General features: G+C 51.5%; 1 protein-coding gene across 6 annotated transcripts in view; it reads left to right on the top strand.

Moving 5' to 3' along the window:
* Window positions 1–22,029, top strand: part of CTBP2 (C-terminal binding protein 2) — a 167,599-nt gene that overhangs the window by 112,656 nt on the left and 32,914 nt on the right. For 5 of the 6 annotated variants that reach the window (XM_040254495.1, XM_040254500.1, XM_040254497.1 and 2 more), the window contains one exon: window positions 7,399–7,558. In XM_040254495.1, coding sequence (XP_040110429.1) covers window positions 7,501–7,558 — 58 coding nt within the window. In that variant the 5' untranslated portion in view covers window positions 7,399–7,500. Of the gene's footprint in view, window positions 1–7,398; window positions 7,559–16,089; window positions 21,842–22,029 lie in introns of those variants that run through there. The other variant, XM_040254494.1, reaches the window with a different exon arrangement.

Genomic DNA, 22,029 nt, shown 5'->3' with positions numbered 1-22,029 from the left:
CAGTCTGTCTTTAAAGTCTAGCATGAGTTTGTCATATGACCTCCCGTTAGCTGTCTCCAGGTGGCTCCTATTTCGGTGGCCCCCTGGGTCCAAGCCCCAGTGGACGTCAAGTTATCCATGGTTTTACTCCGCACTGGACCACAGCAAGTGCACATGGGCGCCCAGTCCTTTCATAGCCTGCAGGCATCACCTTCAGGCGATCTTCGGGGCACAGAGGGGCCACCCTAAAAGCCGCACCATGGCCAAGGCTCCTCTCCAGGCATTTCGTGAAATCTTTCCAAACTTTCCGACATTGCGGCTTCTTCCTCTGTTCACTTTTAGTCGCTCAGATATAAACTTGTTTCAATAATTTCTTGCATGTAATATGTGAAAAAGGGTCAGTCCTCTGGTCAGGATGGGGCTTCCTCTGTCCACGGAGAAATTGTGGGTGCTCATCCCTTCATCCTGCTCAGCCAGACTCTTCAGCGACCAATCAGAATTGCCAAAGGAGGAAGGGGTCAGAAAGCTGGGACGGGAATATTCACTTGCAGTCTCAACACAATGGAAATAAAAGGTGTCATTTGACACTTCCTAATCTGGGTGAAAGTTTGCTTATTTGCCTTTACCCTTTTTGTTTCATTTTGTTTTTTAAAGAATTCTCTAGTATTAGAATGAATAATATTTATTTTGAGCATATTTATCCATTCAGATGCTTTAAAAATGTGTGAAAATTCTTAACACAGAAGTGTCTCATTTTCTTCACCAACACTTAATTTTCATCATGACACAAATACAACAACCAATTAGGAAAATCATGAATTGTTTTTGCTCCAGTCCTCTGTTCTTGATGAAAGCTTTTTAGCAAGTGAAAATATTTAGAATTCTTGAGTTTTATGTTGAACGCCAGGAGATAATCTTTTCTAAATCTAAACCAGGCAAAAGGATGCGCTCAGAAGTTATTTGCTGGCCAAGGAGGTCGTCTCAGCGGAAGCGTGGTTTTCACGTTGGCAGCCTCAAACCTCACAGGACGCACTGGCATTCCACCTCCTGAAAGAGTCGCTTTCTGTGTTTCTCTGCTGTCACACTCTTGACAGAGATCATAGACTTTGTTTTTCTCCTTCAAAGCCCCAGAAAATGGTTTGGTGGAGTTTAGATGCGGGTTGGGGGGGATCGTAAACCCACAGTTCCTTAACCTCACATCCAAATTGTAAAAAGCTCTGAAAACTTAAATTCTTGGTAACCCATGACTTAAATTCTTGGTAACCCATTCAGTGGCAGATTTTGACCTGGCCTGAATTGTTGAGGGGATATCGTTGTATATTGATCCAGTTGGGGAAGCGTGTTCCTGTGTCCTAGCGTAGAAATGTTACTGCCTGTTTTGGGGGTCCATGATAACATGGTGGAAGCACCAGATTGCCCATTTAAAATCCCACCTGAATTCTGAAACCTGCCTGGCCTCTAGTGTTGGAGAGGGTGGTGGCCCTGTGTTCACAGCTCTGGAGTCATCTGCACTTCTCTCTGGGACACTGGTGTTGCTTCAGCCCCAGGGGCTCAAGGGTGGGGCCCGTGGATCAGATGGAGGGCATGTGACCAGGGTGTGACCTTGTCACCCTGGGGTTGGGCTGCCCTGCATTCCCTGGGGAAATAACAAACCACCTTGGGCTTCCCTGGTGGCTCAGACCTTAAAGCAACCATCTGCAATGAGGGACACCCAGGTTCAGTCCCTGGGTAGGGAAGATCCCCCAGAGAAGAGCATGACAACCCACTCCAGCATGCTTGCCTGGAGAATCCCATGGACAGAGGAGCCTGGGGGCTTAGCCACAGTCCAAGGAGATGCAGAGAGTCAGACACGAATGAGCGGCTGACACTAACTTGCGCAGTGTGGGAGACTCCAGGAACCAGATGAGGCCTCAGTGTGTATTGGAGGGTATTGCTTGGTTACCCCTGGGGGGTGGGGGGTGGAGAGTCAGTGTCCCTGCGCACCATTCAGCGCACACGTTCCCCTCTTTCCTCAAAACCCAAATATGCCCCAAAGCTACTGAGTAATAATCAGGGACCAGTAGTAGTTTTTAGATGTGGATAAGATTAACTTCAGTAAACTCATTTCCTGCGACTGATCTTTCCCCGAAGTTTCCTCTTCTTTCTTAAAGTGCAGTGTTTGGGGTTTTTTTTTTTTTTTCAATCATTTATTTATTAAATTTGTATTGGAGTATAGTTAATTTACAATGTTGTGTTAGTTTCAGATGCACAGCAAAGTGAATCAGTAGTTATATGTATACATATATCCACTCTTTTCTAGATTCTAGCCATAGATTATTTTGTTGAATAAAGTGCAGTTTTAATCATTTTTGTTATTAACCTGGGGTGTTGTGTCAACCATTTGACCAAAGGCTACGCCAGTGTTTTTCCCACTGATACCTCACTCCTGTTAGTTCAGTTCAGTTGCTCAGTTGTGTCCGACTCTGAGAACTCACGGACTGCAGCACGCCAGGCCTCCCTGTCCATCAACTCCCGGAGCTTGCTCAAACTCATATCCACCCAGTTGGTGATGCCATCCAGCCATCTCGTCCTCTGTTGCCCCCTTCTCCTCCTGCCTTCAATCTTTCCCGGCATCAGTGGCTTTTCCAGTGAGTCAGCTCTTGCTCCTGTAGGAAGTTTCTTTTGTTCTATCTGGATTTTAACTGGTCCTTCAGGCATAGTTGACAAAACAAAACCCACATCCACCTGTTAGGAGGATTCTTGCATGCTAAGTTGCTTCAATCATGTCCAACTCTTTGTGATTCTGTGGACCTTAGCCCACTGGGCTCCTCTGTCCATGGGATTCTCTGGGCAAGAATACTGGAGTGGGTTGCCGCGCCCTCCTCCAGGGAATCTTCCCAACGCAGGGATCGAACCTGGGTCTCTTACTCCTCCTGAATTGGCAGGCAGATTCTCTACCACTAGCACCACCTGGAAAGCTCCCAGGATTCTACCCAGCTTATCATCTGCTGTTGATGTTTGTTTGGCTTCTAACGATTCTGGAAGAGGTTTTTTCCAAGGTAACCTGAAGCCCTTGGCTTTATTTCGTACAACGTGAAGAAGCAGAGGGTTTTTTAGTCATTGGTGTTGCCTTTACCTGGATGGTGCCGACTTGCTGGTCATGCACAAGTTTGTGAGATGACCCTATCCTTGTCGGCCACGGTAAAGGAGACCCAAGGAATGGTGTCATTGCTTTAGGGATCCCAGACTCAGAAAGGCCAGAGACCTCAGGAACCAATGCTGCTGGGGCTGCAGGCGTCTGTTCTACTTGGTCTGTCTTCATTAACATAATGTTTCCATAGATTTTCTTAACAGAATTGAAGGCTACCATCACCATTACGGAGAAGGCAATGGCACCCCACTCCAGTACTCTTGCCTGGAAAATCCCATGGATGGAGGAGCCTGGTAGGCTGCAGTCCATGAGGTCACTAAGAGTCGGATACGACTGAGCGACTTCACTTTCACTTTTCACTTTCATGCATTGGAGAAGGAAATGGCAACCCACTCCAGTGTTCTTGCTTGGAGAATCCCAGGGAGGGGGGAGCCTGGTGGGCTGCCGTCTATGGGGTTGCAGAGAGTCGGACACGACTGAAGCGACTTAGCAGTAGCAGCATCACCATTAACTGGTTTTAGAGGAATTTTCAGTTTGAGAGACATCATTGAAGACATTGTTTATTTTCTGTAAATTCCTTCATCTGCCTAATCTTTAAGAAGACTTGAAACTGGAAGAAAAAAACTGAGGGAGTCTTAGAAACTTATTTGAGACGTTGAGAATGCCAATCAGTGATGGCTAGGTTTTGGTCATTATAGTGATTCGGTCCTGACCAGCAGGGCTGCTTGTGGTTTAGTTAATCTGCCCAGATTTTAGTCCTGGAGTGGTGAGTGGGGAACCTTTTCTTTTCCTCAGTCTCAATTTTGGGTGTTTTGCCTTTCTTTGTAAAGTGATGCCTTCCTTTCTTTTCTCCCTTTTGTTAACTCTCAGGTTTGTCTTTGAAGCCTGCGTAGACCCGGGCCTGTAGCTTCCTTCTAGTATCTCCAAGAATCTCCAAGTAGCTTTCTTTTCTTATTTAATCAATGCATTTATCTATATTTTGGGGGGGGGGGTGTGCACTGTGCCGACTCTGGAATCATAGTTCCCTGGCCAGGGATCAAGCCCCAGCCCTCGGTGGTAACAGTACATGGAGTCCTAACCTGTGGATCTCCAGGGAATTCCCCCAAGTAGCTTTCTCATGCAAGCATCTTTCTCTTTCTAAAGTAAGTTGAATTCCCAAACCTTTCAGCGCCCGATCATACCCTTCTTCTCAAGCTAAGAGACTTTAGGCAGATCTCTTCCCTTTGTGGGGGAAGGAGGCAGGGTTTTTTCCTGTAAGGCTTGTGAGCAGTGTGCCCCTCCTACTTGTGAAAGGACCTGAGTTTCCTCTTGCCCTTTCTTAAGTCTCACTGCGATTTATCTCCAGCCTCGGCAGGAGGCGGGTGACCCAGTGTGACGGCGGCCCACGTCCAGGCAGGCCTGTCTCTCGCAGGGGAAGTTGTGAGCTGTTCTCAGAGGCCTGCCGTTGGGCCCCAGTTGTTTTCCTGTGTGTTCTCGTCTGATCCTCACAGCTTCTTTGCAACACCATCCCTGTCGTGCAAGCATGGGGCTGGCTCCCTCACAGTCATTTTGCAAGCGGGTTCTAGAACTCTCTTCCCACCCATACCACTATGGTTCGAAGGTTTATCATTTCAAAGTGGGACAACGTAATACATCCTCCTTCTGGTTTTTCTTCCCTATGTGGACCTTTATCTGTTTGTAGTGAAATATTGACCAGATGGTGTCAATTGGTGAGAGTACTGATAACCCCGGTGGCCCAGAGTTTGTGATGGATGCGTGGAGCCTAGACTGGCGTACGGTAAAGGCAGAGGTTGGCTTGCATCGCTTGGGGCCCCTGTCGAGGGAGCCCAGGACCGGCGTGCGTGGCGGGGTGCTGGCATTCTTGCAGGGGACATCAGCTGGGGACCACTGCCTACAGCCCAGTTCTGAGCAGGGCCTGTCCCTGTCATTAGGAAGAGGGTTGTGCTCACTAAGTCCTCGTAAATATCTCGCTGCTTCGGAGGGTGAAGGTGGAAAATGTCATATTGCATACATCCTTGCTTCAAAAGAAATACTGGGCGGAGGGATGTCCTGGCGGGCAGGGGTAGGGGCTACCTGAAGCAGTGGTCACTGCCATGGTGTCCAGCCTCCGCCTGGTGGCCTCACGACTAGACTCTCCATCAGCAGGGCCAGCCTGAGTCATGAGAGGTACTAGACCTGGAGGGAACCCCGTGGAAGGGCTGGTCCCCACTCCCCACCCCGCCCCCCACCCCAAGCAAGACACAGAAGTCAGTTGCCGCCCGCTTTTTTTAAAAAATAATACTAGGACGCACACATTTTGTGTAAGCTGATGCCTGATCTTTCCTTTGATTGCATAATTGAGATTCTACTTATCAATTTTTCAGGAAGCCGTCTAATTATACAAATTAAAATTCAAAGGAAAGCAAAAAGAATGATTATGCCTCACTCAGGGAATTGGAGGAGGAGGAGGGTGTGAAACCCGTCCTGCCTCGGATGATAATGCTGTCATTTCTCATCTCCATGGCACTTCACAAATATTAACTAATTAATTCTCCCACCTCTGGATGCCGCGGCTAACATGGGGTCTGTCTCCGGAGCCAAGGAAGGAAGGGCCATCTCTTGATCAGACCCTGGGACCCAAGCAGATGAAAATTGCCAGCTGGCCTCTAAGGGGCTCTCTTGGGCACAAACCCTTGGTCGAGTTCCTGCTCCTCCGTCTGTCTGTCTCAAGTTGGCCAGTAAGGAACCACCTTCCCCACTTTGCATAATTACCTTTCACAAAGCCCAGCAAAAGTGAAGCCACTCTTTTGACTTCATGGTATGTGGGACCTTAATTCCCTGACCAGGAATTGAACCCTTCCCCCCTGCATTGGAGGTATGGAGTATTAACCACTGGACCACCCACCAGGGGAGTTTCGAGGATTTTAGAAATCTGTCCACTCCATCTCTGCTGACCCAGGTCTTCCCAGCAATGCCCTGGCTCACTTCAGGACCACCTTCATCTCCTTGTTTGTCCAACAGGGTCATCCCAGGTTGGGAAAGGATTTAGTATCTCTTGGATGTTGCCTTAATTATTTATGTGATTAGAAGTTGTGCTTTTTTTTTTCCCCCCTTGTTCTTATTTTAAAAATCACATAATTATTGCCATAAATCTTTAGGGTGCCTTTTCAGCCTCATTGCTGAGAAATTAGCCATTAACTTCCAGGAAGTCAGCTACCTTTTCATAGTCAGACCTGCATTTTCTGACCTTTGATAAAGTAACTCCCAGCATTCTGCATAATTGATGACCACCCATAAAAATTCTCATTATTAACCCTGGAGCCTCATGTTTGTCTCCTGCCCCCTCCTCATTTGTTGGATAACTGGTGGGGGGGGGTGTGGGTGGGTGGGTGGGGGTGTGTGTGTGTGTGTGGGTGTGTGTGGGTGTGTTGCAGTTGGTGGTGGTGTTAGGAGAAGCTCTAGGGCTTTAGAGGTTGGAGATGATGACTTATGGCCTCAACTGGCACATTGGCTAAGCAGGGGATGAAGGTCAGGGCCTCCCCAAACAGGCAGCCCTGACTTATCTCCACAAACTGGGCAGTGGAGTACCTCGGGAGTGGCCCAAATACCCCAAACCCAAACGGGAGACCCCACCTCCTGTGCCTCACATGCTTGAAACACCGCGGGAGTGGGACAGGCACAGGCTGTGGACCCCAGCGGTGACCCCCCTGGAAGCCAGCAAGGCTTTGGAAGGTGGAATTGGGCAAGCCTTGGTTAGGTGGGGCATCCATTCCTGCCCCCTCCTTGGGCAGTGGGGGAAGGGTTTGAAAGGTGCTGAGCAGTGGCCAAAGGACAGTTTTGGAAACTGCCTGGGGGATGGCAGTGGGAGAGCAGCCGCAGCTGGGTGCCTGCATCCCTCCGGACGCTGGGGTGGGCTCCCAGGCAGTCCGGGCTGGTCCCTGCCTCTGTCCCGTTGCAGCTTCCAGAGGTTACAGGGCGGCGCCACTGGCTGTTGCTTCGTTTCTGGCACTGGAGGCCGAGGTATCCTGGCCCAGGCTGGTCGGTGACTGGCGTTGGCCGTCAGCAGCAAGAGCTGCAGATGCGCTGCTGGCCGCTTTCAGGAACCGATGACCTTTTGTCTTGTTCACCCGTTTCCCTCGGAGGCAGGAGACTGTCCCAGGGACAGGGAGCAAACCCTGTCCCCAGCCTTGGAGGAGAACAAGTCCCCCAGGGCAGGTCCCCTTGTCGCAAGTGGCAGCCAAGCCTGAATGACCGGTTGTCCTTGCCCCCAGGGTGTCCAGAGAGTAAGGCTTCTTTTCTCCTCGTTTCAGGGCGCGTAGTGGCGTAATGCCCGCAGACTCCTGCGAGGGCCCCTAAGTTCTTAGAGGACTGCTTTGCCTTTTGAATCAGAGAGGTGCAAAGTTCGATAAAGAATGGCCCTTGTGGATAAGCACAAAGTCAAGCGACAGCGATTGGACAGAATTTGCGAAGGTAAGAGCCAGCGTGGTTGGCGGTTTTTAAACAGAACGTGCAGACCGGCCCTGGGCTCCTGGGCCCGGTCTCCTAGCCAGGCTGCTGTCCCATCCCCACCCACAGTCCCAGGCACCTGTCTGCCGTGTCTTTGGGGGTGACTGGCCTGCCCTTCGAGTAGGCTGAAGGGGACCCCAGGGCAGGGGTGGCGCAAGGAGGGCAGCTGGGGGGGGGGGGTCTGTGGTCCCAGGATCATTTTGCATGTGAAAGATAACCTACTTTCTGAAGTTTCTGGACTTTCTCCACTTCAAACAGAAACAGTTGCCACTGCAAATACCTAGAGCCCAGCGTAGCCCCTCATAATACATTCATGTCCCTGGTTATCTTTGAAAATGTTCTGGAAGTTGTTCTGGTCATGAAAGGAAATTAAACAGTTCAAATCTTATGGAAACAAGGGACAGAACTCTAAAATGTGGGTTAAGGACCATCCTCTCCTTGGGGGAGTGGTGAGAAGTCTAGGGCGTAGGCCTGGGCTAGGCGTGAAGTGTCCCTTGCCGGCCCGTGTCCACACTGCCGGGCTGTGCGTTTCTCTCAGGGGCTGTGGAGGGGAGCCCCTGGGCAGGATGGGCTCAGCAGCCCCCAAGCATGCTAGTGCACTAGCTGGCCGGCTGACTCGAGCCCGGGAATATGCCTCCCATAAGCTGTCCACGTGGGATCACTTGTAGATGTGGCTCAAGCTGGTGGTGTGGAGGCCTTAAAAGTCGTGTTGTGCTCTGAGACTCTGCCCCGTGATGGCTCCCACCTAAAAGAATTGAAGAGCACCCACTGTCCCCCACACCCCTGGGTATAAGGAGGTTTGGGGAATTAGGGATATTTTTAGATATAACTTTTCAAACCTACAGAAAGATAGATCCAGTGCGATGGACACTGATAATTCCTTTCAACTATATTCACCAGTCACAAGCATTCGTTATCACTTGCTTCCTTGTATGCCGAGGTACATAGATAGAGATGCGTGTGTGTGTAGAGAGAGAGTGAATGAATGGAGGATGGATGGATGGACTTTTCCAGAACTACCTGAAAGGCAGCTGCAGATGCACCCGTTTATTCTTAAGTACCTTTGGTGGCAGGTACGATCGTCTCCTTTTCTACATAAACACACCACCACCATCACCCCCAGGGAACTGGAGGTCATTGCACCCTTATCTGACCTAGGTGGTGTGCTCATGTCTCCCCCACGCGTCTGTTCTAGCTGGCTTGTTTGCCTCTGTGCAGAAATCAATCAAGGAGCATAAATGTGGCATTTAGTGGTCATGTCTCCTTAGTCAAAAATAATTCCCTGGCCTTTGACTTTCAGAAACATTGACATCATTGCTGAACCCAAGCCAATAGGTCTGTACAATGTCTCACCGTCTAGGTTCACATGATTGTTCGGGGGGTCTTAAAGTTTTACTTCGGTCCTTCATTTTTGGTACCGAGTCCCCATTCCAGAAAGCCCTGGTGGATCAGCTTTCTAAGGTTAGTTATCAGGAATGTCTGCGGGCTGATTGCACCCCTTGAGCCCCAGTGCTTAACTCGAGATACCGCATCGGAGACCAGAATGGGGTCGAAGCGTCAGTGGCCTTTCCTTTCTATGCTCAGGGCGGTCAGTGGCAGCAAAAAAACCATTGAACCTTCTTTCAAAACCTCTTTCTCAGTCATAGTTCACCAGTCCCCAACCTTCCTTTTTTTTTATAACAAATTCCAGGATCTTCGTTATTCATGAACAGTGGTCCTGAGACAATTCATTCTTTCATTCTGACTGTTTGCGACCCCCTGGACTGCAGCACGCAAGGAGCCAGTAGCAATGGTTTGTTTAATTTTTCACTATCCACTGTCAAGGTAGATGCTTGACGTGAAGTTACCCAGGTGTGATTTATAATCCACTATCCCACACATTCATTTGGTGTCCCATGAAGTTTAAGAGCTGTTTCAAGATGCTTCGTTGGTGCTCCGTGCATTTATTAGCTGTTGCAGTGCCTTTAAAGGTCAGGGACTGGGGGGTCACCGTTTCCCAGGTGGTGCCGGCGAGGTCCAGGGCAGTTAGTGAGCAGCTCGGGCACCCAGGCCATCTGCTCTCTGCATGTGGCCTTGCCCTCCGATCAGCCCTGGGGATTCTGTCATTTTTCCCTCCTGACAGCCTCACACATCTCCCTCCCTGGCTTTGGATTCTCACCAGGCTCTGTTCTAGAAACCTGAACTAACCGATCGAGAATGTTCTCCTTGGAAGTCCAGCAAGCCCAGCAAAGATTGTCTCCTTTCCACTGCCCCCACCCTACCCCCGAGGACTTGCAGTATCTCTCATTGTTTTATGATTTAAAGCGTGAAGCTGCCCTCCTCTGCTGTGGGCTTGTAGGAACGTTGTTTTCTCACTCGGTCTCTGGGAACACACATTCCTTCCAATTCTTCCCTCCAACCTGCTGCCAACCCCAAGCCTGACAAGCCTTCAGTGGCCTCAAGGGTCCCTCCCAGCCCTCCACTTTCCGCAGTGAACCCCTTTCCTCCAGCTGAGCCTGACTGGGGGGAAGTCACCCCTACGAACATACTTCTCCCACGTTATCTCTCTTCCCTCCAGAGTCCGGTCCGTTTCTCCCTCAAACCTTTCACGCTGGACCTTGGGGTCTCTTCCTCCTGAGCCACAGTCCCTGTGGGACCTAGTCTGTCCATCTTCTTGCACCCAGAATCTGCACCTTAGCACCTCAAAGGGGATGTTCCTGCCCGAGATTAAGCAGAGTACAGCTTGGCGTCTCACCACCCAAAGTCTTGGGTTCAGGTCAGTTCAGTCACTCAGTTGTGTCCAGCTCTTTGCGACCCCACGGACTACAGCACGCCAGGCCTCCGTGTCCATCACCAATTCAGACTCATGTCCATTGAGTCGGTGATGCCATCCAACCATCTCATCCTCTGTCGTCCCCTTCTCCTCCCATCTTCGGGGCTCCATCAAAATCCATTAGAGAATAATAGTCTTTCAAGCTGACTTAAAAGCCAGTTTGGTTTTTTTTTTTCCCCAAAAAGCTATTCTTCTGTTTTGATATTTGTCATTTATTCTCTGCTCTTTCTCGATGCCTGTTCTGTGCTGTTGTGTAACGATTGTGTGGAGCAGGGTCTGTGAACAGACTTGAGCAGGCTGCAGTCCTCTCTTTCTGGTGTATGGAATAGGGCTGGATTTTCCTTTCTGTTTGGTTTGCTGTGTCCTTAATGGACACATCGTGTTTGTGAATGGCACCATTCAGAGTGTTTTAGGACCTAATGACATCATGGCAGAATCAGTTTGATTTGCCCCAAGTATTTGTTGGCCAGAGAGGAGAGCTTGCCATCCCTTCTCATGGCAGAAGGAACCCAGCAGAGCATTTTCCCGGGCCCTGGGTTTACAGAGCTGCAATACACCACGGTGGTTCTGCGGATGACTTTCTGTTGGAACATCTTACTGTGGGTTACGGAACAATAAAGCACTGAACACCATCCTCTCCTGTGGCTGTTGAAAATGTAATTTGGAGAAAAGTAGATATTTCATTTTACTTCATTTTGTTCAAATGTCTTATACATGTGGAAAAATGGTCCTGAGGATTATATCAGCTGAGCTAAGTCCCCTTCATTACATAATTCAGGAGAAGACTTCTCCTTTCCTCTACAGGAGAAAAAGAAATGTTAGAGACCTCCTATTAAGTAAACAATCAAATTCAACATTCCTTACCTTTGAATTAACTTCCCTGGTGGCTCAAGTGGTAAAGAATCTCCCTGCAGTGCAGGAGACCCAGGTTCGAGCCCTGGGTCGGGAAGATCCCCTGGAGAAGGGAATGGCAACCCACTCCAGTATTCTTGCCTGGAGAATTCCATCAACAGAGGAGCCTGGTGAGCTACAGTCCACAGGGTCACAAAAGTCAGACACGACTTACTAACACTTCTGTTTCACCTCTGGGATGCTCTCATGAAAACGGAATAAAAGGCAGTGAAGAAGATGGATGGGTTGGTTGGGTGGACGTGGGGAAGGAGACAAAGGTCATCTGGTGTCCGCCGAACACATAGTTAGTTATACATCTCGGAAATCTTTATCTAGATTAATCTTGTCCCTGAGGAGCAGAAGAAAAGACAGAGAGAAAATACTATAGGGATGAAGTGGAGGAAAACGCTTTCACCTGTGTCATTCTCTTCTTAATTGGATGAGCTTGCTGTTATCAAAGCACGTCTCCGTGGACCATTCCCCCAGGGATGTTCATTCATGATCCCAGAGTGTTCAAGGAGCAAAAATATTGTCTAAGAGCTTCTCGGTCTTACAGAGGTGGCGGAAGCAGTGAGGGCGTCTGGGCCAGGTGAGAGCCCCCAGCAGGGAGGACTGGGAGCATCTCGTTGCCTGGCTCATGCCCTTCGGGATCCATAGAGCAGAAGGATTGACCTATATTTCCCCACAGGAAAAGCCTCATCTGTAGACTCAGACCAGAGTCATTTTATCTTTCATTTGCATGCTTTTTGTTTGACCAGGCTTAAGAAAAGGCACTGTAGAATTATTGTTTTATAAAGCACTTGGAAGCACCTTATCAAGAAGCCGCGTCAAAACTGGCTACCTATGTTTGTCCACAATCATTTCTAATAAATATCTTTAAATAGCCCCAAAATGTAGACCTTAAAAATGGGATTCATAATGTTGCTATACATTATAATTATATGTTTGGATCAGGCAATTATGTACATTTCCAGTAATTATGTGATTAGTGATAATTACATTAGGTATGTAAATATACAATAGTCAACCAGACATGACTTAAAACTCTAGTATAAAGGAATAGGATGAAGCAACATGGTATGAGGTAAAGGATCAGAAAAGGAAGGGGGAGAATGGTCAAGTGGCAGCTTCATAGACTTAATTTGCAAAGGATAAATGTCCACGAGATAAATGGTTCAAAGAGAATTTTGGAACAGCAGCCCCTCCCCGGGATGCCCGCTGTCACTTGGGGATTGGGTCTGTAGAACTGCCCACACTCAGGCCCCCACTTACTGCAGATGAAAACCGGGTTCAACATTGTAATCATTTCTCAGACATCGCTCATCTATGAAATGCATGCTCAAGCTACTCTCTGCATTGGTTGATTTGCCGGTGGACTTTCATAGGGCTTGGCAGACTTTTTTTAAACTCCCCACATTTCTAAAAGCAGCATGTTAAGGCTGCTTCCATTTGGGGTTTGGGGTGTGGTGACTTTAGTCAGTGGCCAGGTGCAGCTGTTTATCAGCGTCTGGGTATTGTCTTGTGGCCGCTGCTCTGCCTCTCGCCCCTCCACGACGGGGCATGCTCCCCCCGAGGTGCCCGAAGTGGGCAGCTCCTGTCTCTGGCATTTGGGGTCACGTCTCCTAGGCATGAGCCGCCGCCTGCCTCGCCTTCCCAGCCTGCTTCGCCCTGGATGTGTTTCATCTTGGTCAGTGGCACCTTTGAGGGAAGAGTGTCTGCTCCAGGCCCAGTGAACTCCTCGCAGGAACCAGGGTTCCAACACGTTGGGCCAGGCCTCCTTGTTCAGAGCAGGCCTGAGGACAGTAGGGTCACCTGGCTTTGCAGAGCTGGAGGCCTGCAGATGGGGGAGCATCATGTCCTACACAGCTCAACCTGATCCCCAGTGTATGGGGCGACCCTGCTACCAGCACCCCAAGATACAGGGCTTTGCTCCCTGCCTCCCACCCTCTGATTCCTTTTACAAATGACATGTGTGGGTGGAGTAAGACTTCTCTCCAAAGACACATGGGAGTAAGTCCCAACTGACGTACACTCATTACATCAAACCATTACTTATTGATGAACGTCCTGGACATTGGTTGACTCCCTGGCTCTAGAGTGCAAGGGGGCTTTCGGTCCTCCTAGAGGCTTTCTGAGATGCCAGTGCTCCTTCAGGTCTGGGCTGGAACCTGGCTCGGGGGTGGCAGCAGTGGGACTGTGTCACGGCCTGGAGAGCCTTCTGGACGTGGTCGTGCACCAGCTTACCACCGGCTCCACGCTGCCTGTGCTCCTTGCACGGGCATCAGAAGGGCTGGAATATCCACCAACCTGCCTCCTGGGTTCTGGTTGGAGAGCTGTATGTGCCTGGAGGGGGCTTCCCTGGAGGGGGCTTCCCTGGAGACTCGGTGGTAAAGAATCCTCCTGTCAAGCAGGAGAGGCAGGTTTGATCCCTGGGTCAGGAAGATCCCCTGGAGGAGGAGATGGTAGCCCACTTGGGTATTGTTTCCTGGAGCATCCCATGGACAGAGGAGCCTGGCGGGCTAGGGTTGCAAAAGAGTTGGACGTGAGTTAGTGATTAAACGACAACAGCGTGCCTAGAGGGTGCCCCCTTCCTGTTCGTACCCTGGAATGAGTGAAACACGAGTGTTGGCAGTCGGTCCTTTCTTGTCTGCAGAAGGTTCTTTATGGTTCTTTATGGCCCTCACCTTAAAGCCAGGGCTCGTATGAGGGCAGCTGGGACAGCTGGATCCCTGCCAGCAGGCTCTGATACTGCAAGCGGTCGTCGTCCTCTGCCATCTTCACTCAATGCCCCACTGTGCCTGGGTCCTTGCAAGTGAGGGACTGTGCTTGCTTTAGCCTGGACCTGGGCTCGGAGAGCAAAGACTGTTGCCACAAAGTCTTTTTTCTCGTGCAGAGTCCTGTTCTTTGGGTTCGTTTTTACGTGTGTGTCCAGCCAGCGAGCACATGATGATGAAGGAGGGGCGTGTCAGGAGGGAGAGGGCGGGGAGAGGGTCGCGGCGTCGAGATGTGTGGGGGGATTCAGTGTCCTGAGACACTGATTTTGCAGGAAGAGCTGTTACTGCAGGATTTTATGGAGAGGAAGGAGGCAGAGTTTTCTGAGCACCTACCAACCTTGTGTCAGGGATCCAGCCAGGTCTTTCCGAGTAGATTCCCGTGCTTTTCGCAGGCCCTGCCTCTGAGGTGCGGTCCCAGCTCATATTTCCTGCTTCACCAGCACAGCCAAAACATGCCATAAAAGAGACTTTTTAATCCCATAACCTGTGGGAGTCAAGTGTAACTTTCATAACATGGCTGTCATTAAGCTGTATCATTATCTAGTCAAGAAATTGTCAGGAGCCATGCCCAAGCCTCGGTTTTCATTTAAATGGCTAAATTGTAAGTTCTGGGCGACCTGGGACTGTTCAGCAGGCAGCTGATTTGGTTGCAAGGCTCCACCTCGGGTCCTGGGTTTTCTCTGGAGAGTTGTGCTGATGACTGAAAGCCTCCCTCTCCAGGTTGGGGTGCAGGAGCCCGGAGCCTGCATCCAGGGACCTCTGGGGCTGTATCCATTGTGGGATGACTGAGACGTCTGGTCTGCTCTGCTCATTTTGTCTCTGTACTTTGTCACTTTGACGAAGGCGGTCTTAAAGCCCTGCCAGACCCTGTTTGCTGTTTTTCTAGTGTACATGGGGTTTATTCCCCCTCTCTGATTTAGATTAGCCAAGTAAGTTGCTTTGGTAGGGGATAGTATGGAGACAGTAAAAAAAAAAAGAAAAACTTTTTTAAAGACAGAAAGCTGTTTTTAAACATATATTCTCAAACACTTGACAGAAACAAGCAACAACCCAACACAGCCTGTACACAGTTAAAAGTAGGAAGTGGGATGTCACGGGCCTATTTTTGGCCGTCGCTGCCGGAAATGAGTGTGACCCGCTAACCCCTGCAGTACCCATGGGAGGCAAGGGGGCAAAGGCAACGCTGTGGCCTCTCTCTGGCCAACAGCAAGCACAGGGAAGCATCTCCAGGGAGTTCTGATTTCCTCCTTGGCTTTCAGAGCTGCCTTGGGCTTCTGGCCCCAAGGACTGGAGAACCAGGAGATGGGGAGGAAAGTCACTCAGTGGTGTCCAACTCTTTGCAACCCCACGGACTGTAGCCCGCCAGGCTCCTCTGTCTATGGGATTTCCTAGGCAAGAATACGGGAATGGGTTGCCATTTCCTCCTCCAGGGAAATCCTCCCTACCCAGGAATGGAAACCTGGGTCTCTGGCATTGCAGTTGGGTTCTTGACCATCTGAGCCACAGGGAAGTCCCAGGAGATGGAAAGCCCCAGCATAGGGAGGAGGGCCAGCCGAAGTGACCAGCGCTTCGGAGCCCCTCCTGAGGAAGCAGTGAGCGCCCTTGACGCCAGTTCGGCAGAAACAGCACAGCTGTCGGGACTGCTCAACCCAGCGACCTCCATGCAAATCCAGTCTTTGGATTCACAAAGTCCACCATATACCTGATTTTTTTTTTTTAAGGCATGAAGGGACTTCACTGGTGACCCAGTAGTTAAGAATCCACCTCACAGTGTATGGGATGTGGTTCGATCCCTGGTCGGGGAACCAAGTAAGACCCCACATGTCGAGGGACACCTAACTTAGTCCCTTTCATTGTGGGCATGCCACAGCGAAAGAACCTGCATAATGCAACTAAGACTGACACAGCCAAATAGATAAAGAAACAAATTTAAGAAGAAAAAAAAAGTGAGGACTAGACCCAGAGCAGTACTTCTCTTTCCCATTCTTTTCGAGCAGTTTCCCAAGTAATGTTGATGAGAACATAAAGCGCTTGTAGGAGATACATCTGAGGGCGGCTCCATGGTGGGGATCGTTGATTGTCCCTCTGCTTGTCTGCCTGTTTTTTCCCCTGCTCTTCTGGCACTGTCTAAATCATCTCAATTTTCAGGTCTCTACAGGTTTCAGCTGATGCCTTACGTTGCACAGGGAATTGAAGACTTGGCTTTGGGGGGATGTCGCGTATAACGTTGAGGTCCCCATTCAGATGATGCTACAGGGTCAGCTTTATCTTGGTTTGTTTTGTCTGCAAGAGGATTTGGCTTGCCTGTTTCTTCTCACTTCTCAGAAGATGGCTTTTTCCTTCATGCAGTTTTCTGTAGTAAGAGACTCTTTGCAGGATTACAAATGAAGTCTGCGAGACTCAGTAATCTTTCAGAAATTGGTCCCATCTCACTTTATTTAGTTAACATGAGATTTTTTTCCAGAAAAATCCTCCCTTTTCTAAAGACTGCAATGGGTTTTTTGTTTTTGTTTTTTTTTTTAAATCTGCCAGGGTGTTCAGAAAAGTCCAAGTCCAGTTACAGGTGTTTTTACCTAACACAGGAAAACATGTGTGATAATATTTGATAGGCTGCAGAGCTGAGGCTGCATGAGTTTTGGTGGCTTCCAAGCAGAATGGGTCAGAAATTGATGGAAGCAAATCTGGGCCTCCTCACTCTGGGGCCTAGCGTGACACCTCCCTGAAGCTCTCCTGCCCACTGCTGACCTGCTCTTGGCATTACAGCTTTGCACCTAATAAACCAGGGCTGTGGAGCACGTGTGGTCCTAGGTCGACCTGCTGAAGTAGAGGACTCAGCCGAAGACCAGTTAATTATTTGTAAGCTGGGTGAGTTACCGCCAGCTACCCCACTGCAAAAAGATTTGGCATGACTTCCAAAGCTCACCTGTGTGTCTCTGAAGGGAGCGTCTGCACCCCAAGTGGAGTTTTGCAGCATCAACACCACATTCATGTTAAGTTTTTCTTTATGACAGGAAGGAAGGGAAGGCAAACGCTGAGATGGCACAATACTGATGGGTGCGGTCCGTTAGCTGGGCTGGCTCCTGGCTCTCCCAGGGGCCCACTGCACCTTGTTTCAAGGAGCTGGAGCAGTCATCTGTTTAGGAATTACTGTCGGATACTCAAGTGGCTGACTCAAGTGATATATGTTATATTTGGGGTTTGGGGAAACCTTAAGAAAATAACAGGATTAGTTTGTTAAAGAGGTTCCCCTCTTGCTGTTTTAGCAGGGCTGTTAGTTTCCCCAGGTCGACACAGGGAATTCTTGACCTGGCTCCTGTGCATCTTGGTACCCAACTTCTCCATCCCCACACCTTGGGGATGAGCGAGACACCCAGAGCAAGGCCCGGTATGGACACTGAACACATGTTGAGGCCCCTGTAACGAGGATCCTGGAAGAAAACCAGGCTGTCAAAGATGCCCTGTTTCTGGTGACCCTGAAGGGTCAGGCAGGGCCATTGCAGCCCTTCCCACCCAGCCAGCCAGTGTCCTCTGACCAGCGAGGGAAGAGTGAAGGTGGCAGGGGCGGCAGGGGCGGCAGTGGCAATGGGCTGAACCCCCGCCGGGAGGCCACAAAGGCCTCTTGGCCAAAGGAGCCCAGATTGGGAGGAGGGGGTGACAGGTTTGGGTGGGCTGGGGCTGCCCAGGGTCATCAGGTTAGTATCCTTTCCGGGGTGAGGATGTGTCCTGTTCGATACAGCAGGCCAATTTTTGCATAGTCCCGTCTCCTTGGGGTCCTTCTTAGCATGAGACCACCCCATCTTTCCCCTCCTTTCCGGAGGGGAGGAAGTTCCGAAGAGGAGGCCTGCGGAAATCGGGCTCGCCTGCCCGGCAGAGCTGGGAAGCGACTTGCTGCAACCAGGTAGTGCTGTTTCTGTTTAGTCTGGGGCTCCAACGTTTTCCTGGCCTTTTTGATGTCTCTTCGAAGTGAGCACATCCTCGGGCTGTTGGCGAGATGTGGTGCAAATACTGTCTTGTGTGTGGCCGGGCCCATTGTCTCTGTCTCCCCTGCCCAGGCCTTTGAGCCCATGACAGTGAGTGTGCCAGAAGAGAAATTAGAGAAATTGGCGCCAGCAGGCTGCTCTCGTAGATGGAAACCCAGCGTTTTGCAGTGTGGCTTTTTCATTTTTTTTTTCCCTTGCTGTCATGCATCCTAGGAGGTGGAGGGGATTGGGGGAGGGTCAGAGTCGCTTTGCCATCTGCCAGGGCTTTTTCCCAGTTAACTTGAGGCCTTCTTGGCATTTTGGGGTCAGAAGTGGTGTTTTGGTCACAGCCTGGGGTCCTGGGGCTGTGCCCCCAGGCAGTCAGTGCTTTTGGCTCAGTTCTCTGTAGTCAGTCAGGCTTTTCCCAGAGCTTTGGCTTTAGGGGACCAAGTCCTCTTTGGGGAGTCATATTGGTTTCAGCAGAGCTTGTCCCAAAGTTTAATACGTACTGATCAGGACAAGGGGGCGCTGCCCTTGTGTTTCCCTGTGCCTCCAGGTTCTGCACAGGGATTTGCACTCTCTTTCCTTCTCACTCTTAAGTTTTCAATATTTCTCATTTAAAAAAAAAAAAAATTTTTTTTTTTAACTGGTAATTCTCTTTAGAGATTCTAATGGCATCTTCGGTTAAGGGACATGTGGGTGAAGACGAAACATTCTGAAGTTTAATGGCTGCAAATATGTATATTGTCTCATTTTTAAATGTTCTGACTATACACAGCCCTTGTAAGCATGGGATTCCCAGCTTTCGGTTTCGCTGTGAATTCTGTGTCTTGGAACCTACAGTTGGAGGACCCCAGTCGCATCTGTGGTGGCGCTTCCCAGGGCCCTGACTGTACGTTAGAGGAAATGTTTTAATGCTCCTCTGTGGGGCTTTCCTGCATGCAGATAACTGCCGTCCTCTGCATTACTGCACCTAACGTCCCTAGTGGGCTCCATAAAATCTTAATCCATGGGAATATGGGAGATGATCCACGAGATCTGAGCCAGGCCAAGCCTGCTAAAATTAATGCGTCCCTTGCAAACAGATTTAAAGGCAAACATGCCTCAGATGCAGCCTCCTCCCTCCCGGCTCTGCTTCATAACATTGGGGTTTAGTTGCTGACCTCTGTTGCCCTCTTAAAATGCTCAATTCTAGGCTACACACATGGGATATATTTCTGTTGCCGTGGTTTTTCCAGGCGGTATGAAAGGGTCTGTGTTGTGTGATAATACGGGAAAGATTCCGTCTGGGCTTGAGCGATGTTAATAACTCGTTTGATTTGTAACCAGAGTCATCTAGGAGCCAGATTTCAATATTGGCAAAGTGTCGGGCGGCGGACCTGGCCCATCTCTCTGGCACCTCCTGCTCTAGGACTATGCGTGAGGCTTTTTCTTTCTTATCCCGCCTGCCTGTTCCCATTTAATTTGTTCTTAGCCGTGTGCAATGGATTAACATTTCATCAGGGTGGATTAAGATTGCATCGACAGTAAAGCAATCTTTTTCTATTTTCCTCCTGTCACTTTTAGGCGATCCTGATCTGGGGGGGGTGGGGGGTGCACCTTCAGGAGGGGGAGGTGGGCTCATCCAAAAAGTGCACTGGTGAGGACGGGGGAGATAAGCCAGGGCTTCAGTGTGAAAAGAATTCCCGGTCGCAGGTCGGGAGGCCTGGATGGAGCCCGCAGCCGGTTTCATCAGTCCAACGAGATGTCACATGGAACAAAAGCTTTAGGGGTTTTATTTAGCTCCTAATCCGCTCGCTGAGAGAGCGGAGGTCCATGTGAGCACTCCAGCCAGGGGGGGTGGGGGTGCCCGGCTGGCTGGCTGCAGCCTCCTTTCTGGGACTGAGCCGTAAAGAAAAGACCTCTGGTGCTACCGTTGGAGAGTGAGGCAAAGTTACCGTGAGTGTTTCGTCTACTAAGGTTTCGGAGAATTAATAATTCAGGCCATACTTTGAAATCGAAAACCCCCAGTTGGTCCTTCCTGCCGTCTCAGAAGGGTTAGAATATAGCCAGGTCTGGTTCGGATGCATGTAATTGAAGATTTATAAAGAAAGCCTTCCTCTTCTGCCTCTGGCCGCAGTCTTTTTTTTTTTTTTTTTCCCTTTTCCAATGCCGGTTCCCAGCAGGCATGTAAATATTGGTCGATCTCAGAGCTGGGATGCAGCCGGGTGGTACGAGGGCCCCTGGGAGGTCGCCGAGGCTCCTGGGAGGAGAAGCTCTCTGACGGATGGAGGCGGAGAGGGCCCTTGGTACCCGGGGCTGCAGGAAGTCGCCATGCCTGGAGCAGCTGAGCCCTGCCTCTACCGGGAGGCCTTCTACAGCACGGCTGCTGGCAGGAAGAGCTCCGTCCCCGACTTTGCCTTTTACGACAGCAGACAGGCGGTGATGTCGGCCCGCGGGGCCCTGCTGCCGGGGGATTACTACAGTGACCCGGCCAGAGCCGCCCGGGCACCCGGGGAGCTTCCGCACCATCGCCACCCGGGAGCTGGCCAGCCGCTGCCTGGTTACGGAGCGCCGGGCGGCAGGATGACGTGGGAGCCAGTGGCAGGCCGGGTCTCTGCCCTGCAGGACACCGGTCACCTGTACCGGGACCCTGGAGGTAAAATGATCCCCCAGGGGCAGCGATCACACAGCAGGGCCCCTTCGCCCGCGCGGTACGTCGGGGAGCCGGCCGACAGCAGGTACGGAGCAGAGGTGCCCGCCTACCCCACCGGCCAGGTCTACAACGATGCGGGCGAGAGGCCGGGGGATTCCGCCGCCTCCAGGCAGGCGGCCCCCACGTGCCTGGTTGTGGACCCGGGAGCGCCAGCTGCCTCCAGGATCGGTGTGGGGACCGCCCCCGGCGCCCCACCCCCAGGCTATGGGCCGACCCGGGAAGGCATCCACCCCAGGATGGCTTACGAGAGGTGCGAGGCCGACCCGTCCGCCTTCCAGGGGCCCGGGGGCAGCAAGAGGAGCGTGATGCCAGAGTTCCTGGCCCTCCTGCGGGCAGAAGGCGTGGCAGAGGCCACACTCGTGGCCCTGCTTCAGCAAGGCTTCGACTCTCCGGCCGTCCTGGCCACCATGGAGGACGCGGACATAAAGTGTGTGGCGCCCAACCTGGGCCAGGCCCGAGTGCTGGGCCGCCTGGCCAGCGGGTGCCGGGCGGAGATGCGGCTGCGCAGGCAGGGCCGGGGCGCACCCCTGCCCCGCATGCGTTCCAGCAGCTTCAGCCACCGCAGCGAGCTCCCAGGCGACTCGGCTGGCCTGGGCACTGCAGCCCTCCAGCCCCAACCCCAGGCGGGGCCCCTGCAGGCGGCGTCCCCTCGGGCTGTAGACCCCGCTCACCGCCGCCCCTCCAGCGCGCCGTCCCAGCACCTCCTGGAGACCGCTGCCACCTACTCAGCCCCCGGGGTGGGCGCCCAAGCCGCCCACTTCTCGTCCAACTCCGGGTACAGCTCCCCGACCCCTTGCGCCCTGACTGCGCGCCCAAGCCCCACGTACCCGCTGCAACCCGGCGTGCCCTTGACTCACCCGGGCCCCAGGACTGCCTACTCAACAGCGTACACGGTGCCCATGGAACTGCTGAAGCGGGAGCGTGGCGCAGCGGTCTCCCCTGTGCCAAGCCCCCACAGCAGCCCCCAGCTCCTGCGGAAGCCCGGCGCACCCCTGGAGCCGCCCGCCCTGCCGCCAGCCAGCCAGAGCTTCCACACGCCTCACTCGCCCTACCAGAAGGTGGCCCGGCGGACAGGGGCCCCCATCATCGTCTCCACCATGCTGGCCCCGGAACCAAGTAATGCGCCCCTCCCTGCCTTTTCCTCGCGGGGGACATTGAGGGGATGGACGGTGGGGGCCGAGGTCTGAGCAATGGACAGTGGGCCCCACAGGTTCCTGTTGCTGTCACTCTCCGGCCGAACCTGGAGAGACCGACCAACCCACCCCTGCCTCAGACCCAGCTATACACCCCTTTCTCCAAACAGG

The sequence above is a fragment of the Oryx dammah genome, unplaced genomic scaffold (assembly GCF_014754425.2).
Source record: "Oryx dammah isolate SB20612 unplaced genomic scaffold, SCBI_Odam_1.1 HiC_scaffold_14, whole genome shotgun sequence".
NCBI classification, from domain to species: Eukaryota; Metazoa; Chordata; class Mammalia; order Artiodactyla; family Bovidae; genus Oryx; species Oryx dammah.
The sequence above is the reverse complement of the archived record's forward strand: the minus strand, read 5'-3'. Positions and strand labels throughout refer to the sequence as shown.